Source organism: Tympanuchus pallidicinctus, unplaced genomic scaffold, assembly GCF_026119805.1.
Source record: "Tympanuchus pallidicinctus isolate F22 unplaced genomic scaffold, pur_lepc_1.0 scaffold9, whole genome shotgun sequence".
NCBI lineage: Eukaryota > Metazoa > Chordata > Aves > Galliformes > Phasianidae > Tympanuchus > Tympanuchus pallidicinctus.
This window is the reverse complement of record NW_026294813.1, coordinates 2929327-2936821: the sequence shown is the minus strand read 5'-3', so window position 1 is coordinate 2936821 and position 7495 is coordinate 2929327. Positions and strand designations below refer to the sequence as shown.

The window sequence follows — 7495 nt, the reverse complement described above, 5'->3', positions numbered from 1 at the left end:
GCTGTTAACTTTGATTATGTCTGAGGTTGTCCATTAATCCCACTGTATGTGCAATTATAAGAGTTCTAGCTCAAGTTTCATCTGAAGATGGTGGTGAGAATTATGCCAGAAAGTCTTCCTGTGATGTTCCTGGGCAGGGATATGAAATTGTTGTCATCTGTTGAGATTGTCTTGTTAAATGCATTTTTATTTCATTTTTGAGATTGCAGATCAAGTAGATTATGGATTATTTCTTAGAATCAAGAGCTTGTTTTTTGCATAATCTATCATGTAAATGTCAGCTTTGTTTCCTGTGTTCTGTATCCCCCATTGGTACAAAACCTAGGGATATTGATTGTGTGGTGATACAAATGATGTGAAGTTAACCTTTATGGAAACAAACCTAAGCAGCAAAGGCAATGAAAATATGCTGGTTTTAGTGTCATTCCAGTATTGCTCACAAATTTATTTATTTATACACCTTTATTTGGATCTCTTGAAATATATAAGTTAAACACAACAATTCATGATCTTTGAAAAAGAAGAAGTTAATGAACACACAGCATGCATGCTTTAATGAGAAACAAAGGTGCTAGCCTTGGCTAGATGATGATGATATTTTAAATATCTGTACCATTCACTCAAGCATTTACTGAAGTCTCAGTAACAGGTCAGAAGTTCCTTAAATTCAAACTGTGTTATACAATGGTTATTTTAATCTTTGAGCATTATTTTCCCCTGAAGACCGTTGGCTTTTTTTTTTCTACCCATAATTGCAAAACTATGGAAGTCAGACTGAGAAACAGAAAAAGAATGTATTGTCAGCATCCTGCACAAATATTATATGTGCAGATGTGTAAATAGCTTACACTAAAACACCCAAACTCAGCCACAAAATGCCCATTGAAAGGAATATCAGTCACACAGCCACACTATGGCTACCTGTGCAGTTCTTCCCTAAACAATGTGCCTCTGAATCATTTTTCTTTGTTTAACTGAGCATTGTAGAGTCAAATGAGCAACAAAAGTTATAATGTCACACAAAACTAATAATTCAGAAAAATGTTATGATGGGTAGAAATAGCAATCTGACATATAGACAAATAGTTTGATGGATGGGAGCCTCTGAGATTATCTGTTTTTGCTGACAATGATGCAAATTTATTGAGGTTTTCTAGTACCCAGCTAATGTTTACCAAACAAAGCTTTATATAGACCACCTTGCAGTTGTACTTGGTTTGACAATAATAAGCTCAATATGCAGCTGTGTTTTCTGCTTGCCAATGCAAACTATAATTTCATGTGGTTGACTGAGTAATTCCAAACATTGTTTGCTACAACATTAACTAAGCGACTGAGAACTTGGCTTTCTTTGCAGAAAAGCAGAGAGTAATAAATCACATCTTGGTGGAGGTCAAGCACTGAACAGAACGAAAAAAAAAAAAGAAATTGTTCATGTTTGCCCTGCAATTTCAACTAGTAGCACTTATCTTGCTTTTGAATCACACTGCTTTGTATCGTAGCCAGTTTGTATTTGAGTAAAGAACCATAGAATTATAGAATGTCCTGGGTTGAAAAAGACCACAATGATCATCTCGTTCCAGCCCCCTGCTATGTGCAGGGTCGCCAACCAGCAGACCAGGCTGCCCAGAGCCACATCCAGCCTGGCCTTGAATGCCTTCAGGGATGGGGCATCCACAGCCTCCTTGGGCAACCTGTTCCAGTGTGTCACCACCCTCTGGGTGAAAAACTTCCTTCTAATATCTAATCTAAACCTCCTGTCTCAGTCTAAAACCATTCCCCCTTGTCCTATCACTATCAACCTATGTAAACAGCCGTTCCCCTCATGATTATAGGCTCCCTTCGAGTTCTGGAAGACCACAATGAGGTCTCCCCTGCGCATTCTCTTCTCCAAGCTAAACAAGACCAGTTCCCTCAGCCTTTCTCCATTGTAGAGGTGATGATCATCTTAGTGGCCCTCCTCTGGACCCGCTCCAAGAGCTCCACATCCTTCCTGACTGAACATGAGACAATCATGTAACCAGGTGGCCAAGAAGGCCAATGCCATCCTAATCTGTATGAGAAATAACATGGCTAGCAGAACTTGGAAAGTGATTGTCTCTTTGTACTCAGCACTCATGAGATCTCACCTCGAGCATGGTAGTCAGTTTTGGGCCCCTGTACTGGAGCGGTATTGAGTGTATTCAAAGAGCAGTCAAACCAGTGAAAAGACCAGAGAACAAGACCTAGGAGGAGTGGTTGAGGGAACTGGGATGCTTTAGTCTGGAAATAGCTGAGGGGAGACCTAATCGCTATGAACACCTGAAAGGGTGTAGCATAAAGAGTATGTGTCTCTTTTCTCATGTGACAAGCGCTTCTAAATGAAACAATGGCCTCAAATTGCATGACTAGAGGCTTAGACAAGCTATTAGGAAGAAATTCTTCACAGCAAGGGTTGCTATGCATTGGAGAAATGGTGGAGCTGCTGTCCGTGAAGGTATTCAAGAGATCTGAGGACTGGACGTCCTTGGTATCAGGCCAAGTGATGGCTGGACTTCATGATCTCAAGAGTCATTTTCACATTAAATGATTCTCAACAGTCTATCTTAGCCAACAAATTCTCATACTCATACTGACTCTCTTTTCCATCCAAATGTGGGGAGTTAGCAAACAGACATGTGGTGTCTAGCTGCCTACCAGGGTTGAACCTCAGAAAACTGACCAGCTATTAATTGAATATTTACCTGGGAGAAGAAGAAAAAATATGACTATCGTATAATTTCTAGGCCTCATTTGAGTAATCAACATGAAACATCTGTACATTGATACCCTTCCTGCATTTATACACACATTAGTTGGTACACTATAACTTTTTTTTTTTTTTTTTTTAAATTATAAGAGAGAGTGACTACTACATATTCTTAAGCCTCAGACAGTTTGGCTAAAGCAAATTCATGGCTTGCTTCTGACATTTTAATGACAGCCTCTGAAAACAAAGGCTTCTATCTTTCTGGTTTTTTCCTTCATATTCTTCTGAAATCCAAGTTCAATTTTTTTTTCATATATATATATATTTTCCAAGCTAATACTGAATATAAATGGAGTTTTGCATCTGTTTTGTTTTGGGGACAGAGAGCAGTAGCAGTAGCTCAGATTTTTGTATTTATTATTAAAGGCTTTACCTCAGGGAGGATATCTCAGTCACTTCTGACATCACAGAATTTTTCTCTTAGTAAATTTTAGAGCTTGGGGTTTTTGGACCTTCTACACATGCAGAGAGAAGCAACATGAGTGTTCAGAGTACTAGTGGTTTCTGTCTTTCTGCTAGCCATCTGAATGGTTATTTGTCAAAACATGAGAAATCCTCATGTAACATTTCTACAGATACAAAAATTATAATACAGTTTAACTTTGCCTAAAATATAATAGAAGGTCTTGAATTCTCCAGTTAAGCATCTCACTCAGATGTGAGTGATGTTCCCTGGGGGTCGGTGCTGGGGCCTGTCCTCTTCAATATCTTTACTGATGACCTGGATGAGGGCATTGCGTCCACCCTCAGTGAGTTTGCAGATGGCACCAAGTTGGCTGGAAGTGTGGATCTGCCTGGGGGTAGCGAGGCCCTACAGATGGATCTGGACAGGCTGGAGAGCTGGGCTGAAGCCAATGGATGAGTTTCAACAAGGCCAAATGCCGGGTCCTGCACTTTGGCCACAACAACCCCAGGCGATGCTACAGGCTTGGGGCGGAGTGGCTGGAGGACTGCGTAGAGGAAATGGACCTGGGGGTATTGATTGATGCTCGGCTGAACATGAGCCAGCAGTGTGCCCAGGTGGCCAAGAAGGCCAATGGCATCCTGGCCTGCATCAGAAACAGTGTTGCCAGCAGGAGCAGGGCAGTGATTGTCCCCCTGTACTCAGCACTGGTGAGGCCGTACCTCGAGTGCTGTGTCCAGTTTTCAGCCCCGCACTGCAAGGAAGACACTGAGGCCCTGGAGCGGGTTCAAAGGAGGGTGACAAAGCTGGTGAGGGGTTTGGAACACAGGGCTTATGAGGAGAGGATGAAGGAGCTGGGGTTGTTCAGCCTGGAGAAAAGGAGGCTCAGGGGAGACCTCATTGCTCTCTATAACTTCCTGAAGGGAGGCTGTAGTGAGCTGGGGGTCGGCCTCTTCTCTCGTGTAATTGGTGATAGGAAAAGAGGGAATGGTTTCAAGCTGCGCCAGGGGAGACTCAGGCTGGATGTAAGGAAATACTGCTTCTCTGAAAGAGTGGTCAGGCACTGGAACAGGCTGCCCAGGAGGTGGTGGAGTCACTGACCCTGGGGGTGTTCAACGAACGTTTGGATGTTGTTTTGAGGGATATGGTTTAGTGAGAACTATTGGTGATAGGTGGATGATTGGACCTGGATCCTGGTGATGCTGGTTCTATTCCAACCTTGGTGATTCTATGATTATATGATTCATAGCTTCATAATTAGCATAAGATTAAAGAATGCCTGAAAGAAAAGATTTAACTTGGATCTTGAAGCTTTTTAGAATCTGGATTTCATTTAGAAAAGAGAGTATGTATGCACTATTATTTTCAGTCCTATCTGAAACATACTCATTTCTAAGAAATTTCAAGCAGATGTCCAGGCTTTATTTAAAATTCTGTAACATATTGCTCCTACTTTATTGTCAGGTAAAGTACATGAGCAAATACAGAAGCAGTAACCAAGAGTCAGAGACATGCCAGTTCCAGCTGACCTACTTGATCATAGAAGTATCACAAATTTGAGATCTATTTTCAGCACATACAGCTTCAAGATTGCTCCAATCCTTTTCCAGTTTAGGTTTGGTGCATGGAAGATCTAAAAGAGTTCAAACATTCACGCCTGCAACCTTACCCTTTTAGTGTTAGGATGCACTGTATTTATCAGCTAATTCAGACTGCAGGTAGATTTTAAAACACAAACTGCCCAAAACACACAGCCACAGTTCCATTTTCTCCATCAATTTAATGTTAAAGAGAACCAGGAAGAGGGGAAATGGCCTCAAGTTGCAACAGGGGAGGTTTAGGTTGGATATCAGGAAAACAACTTTACAGAAACAGTTGTTAAGTACTGTAATATTAGTCTCCCCAAGGAGGTGGTTGAGTCACTGTCCCTGGATGTTTTTAAAAACCCTTTGGATGTGGTGCTCAGGGACACGACTTAGCAGAGTGTTGTTCGGTAGGGCAGTATGGTTAGGCTGTGGTTGGACTAGATCTTCAAGGTCTTTTCCAACCTGAGCAATTCTATGGTTCTATGACTCTAACTCTGGGCAAACTCAGTGCAAGTGGGAGGGATTCCCAATCCAGCTTTAACAAAGCCACTGACGACCCATTCCCTCACAGCTCTTCCTGTTCAATGTCATTATGATGAAGGTTTTCAAGGCTTTATACTGCCTCTCATTGAAAGATCTTGTTTACAATCAACAGAGCCCTTCGGCTATCAACGAGCGTTTTATCGGGAATCTCTCCTCCAAATCCGGCAGACACAGTCCTGCGCTGCCGTTAACGGCTCGGGAGCCGAAGCCCCGCCCGTAGCCGCTTGCCTTGCCGGCTCCAGGGCAACCGAAGGGAAGCGGATCCTTTGGCAGGCTTCTCCCAGCGCGGCCGCGCCACCAAACCAGGAGCTCCGCCGCGGGGAGAGCTAGCAGCGCCTGCAGCGCCTCTACCGGCAGGAGGCGAGCAGCTCGGCAGCACCTCCGGGAGCAGTCGAGTGTGCGGCTAGAGCGGCGGCGCGCGGGGACGCTCTGCTGATACGCCGCGCGCCGCTCTCCGTCTCGGACCCGCCTCCCCGGCTGCGTGCGGCCGTGCCGCCAGTGCCGCGGTCGTGCAGGATCCGCCATGATGAACAGCGGAGGGATCGGGGTGCCGCTGGGCTTCCCCCTGGGCCCCACGTCCGTCATCCAGGTCACGAACCTCTCGTCGGCGGTCACTAGCGAGCAGATGCGGACTCTCTTCGGCTTCCTGGGCGATATTGAGGAGCTGCGCCTCTATCCCCCAGAGTAAGCGCGGCTGGCTCCGGGGCGTAGAGACTGAGGAAGAGGCGCGGAGGGGCCGTGTAGTGGCGGGAGGGGAGCGGCGGGAGGCCCTACGTGCCATCTTGAGTGCGGGCACCGCCGCCTCCCGCGGCGGGCCGATCACGTGCCCCGCCTTTGTATGGCCGCAGCGCCGGGGGAAAGGCGCTGCGCCCGCACTTAAGATGGCGGCTCCGGGCTGTGGGAGCGGCCGCGTCCTTGGAGCGGGGCTGCGCCCTCCTGGCGGTAGCCGGGGTTCGGTCTCCCCTGCGTGGCGCCCAGACCTAGGTCTGATAGAAGTGTGCCCCGAGGCCGCCCAGAAGCTCGCCTGTCCCTTCGGCTCCCGGCAGCCCCGTGCTGTGGCCTTCCTTGTCCTCCGCTTGTGCACCTCGAAGGGCGGCTTTCACCGCCGCCGAGGGGCCGCTAATGGGCGCCGGCAAGGCTGTGCGAGGAGGGATGGCGTGTGCCTCGTTCGCAGCAGTGCCCTCTGCAGCGTGTGTCCCGTAGTGAGCCTTAATAACACAAATGCTTCTCAAAGTTGTATCTGATCTCATTTCATTAGCTGCGCATAAGGGATCTCTGGATGGGAGACAATGCACTTTGCTGGCCCTGATGCTTCAGGGCGGATTGTGACCAGCAAAGCTGGGGAGAAAAAAAGGCGATTTATACTATCGCCTTTGTTGCCATACGGTGTGAATGACATACCTATCCTTTAGAACAATTTATCTTTTTTATCCCTTGTGAAAATCACGTGAGGTAGCAGGAAGGAAGTACATCATTTACACCCAGGTATTTTGAGCTTGGTGTAAATCAGGAAAATAAAATTTAGGTTTTCTAAATAGCTAAAAATGTTGGTATTTTTCCACTTCCGTGTGTTGATAGGTTATGCTTATATTGATTTGAAAAAACAGCATTCAGAAATGCATGGTTTAGCATGTCTGTAGAGGATATGTAACAGTTATTCATTCATGTGATGGTGGGTTAAAACAGCACAGTCCAGTTTTAAGCAGTCTTCAGTAGATTTCTAGTGATTTTCCTCAAGTTTTCTTGGTTCTTAAATTTGAATGGTTCTGCAGTTTCTTGATTCACTTGAGTTTTCTCGTGACTAAGTGTATTTTTGTTACAGCTGTTGACCTTATTTTTCAATATTTGGCATAGTGAAATATAAGGCAAATAGATATTTTCTTGAAGTTTTCAATTAGTCTTTGTGTCTTTGTGTAAAATTTTGCTTGTGTGTATATATTACAGGAAATATTAAAATCCAATGCTGCAGTAAGGTTTGACTTGGAAATGTCAAGGTTGTGCTGTGTTAAACATCAATTCTAAGTAATTAACTTTTTTTTTTTTTTCCCCTCAAGATAGGATACAGAATTGTGGTTATTTATTCTACTGTTGAAGCTATTTACATTTATTTTTTTGTGTGTAACTTTTGTAAGTATGTGTTTCGTTGCGAAACAGGTCTGGGCTTTTGACCTTATT

The 7495-nt window shown here is 44.8% G+C and overlaps 1 protein-coding gene across 1 annotated transcript in view; it reads left to right on the top strand.

Annotated features, from left to right (window-relative positions):
- Nucleotides 1-5731: 5731 nt before the first annotated feature.
- Nucleotides 5732-7495, top strand: part of SREK1 (splicing regulatory glutamic acid and lysine rich protein 1) — a 44140-nt gene continuing 42376 nt past the window's right edge. Inside the window, exon 1 of the mRNA XM_052670259.1 lies at nt 5732-6004. Coding sequence (XP_052526219.1) covers nt 5844-6004 — 161 coding nt within the window. The 5' untranslated portion in view covers nt 5732-5843. The remainder of the gene's footprint in view (nt 6005-7495) is intronic.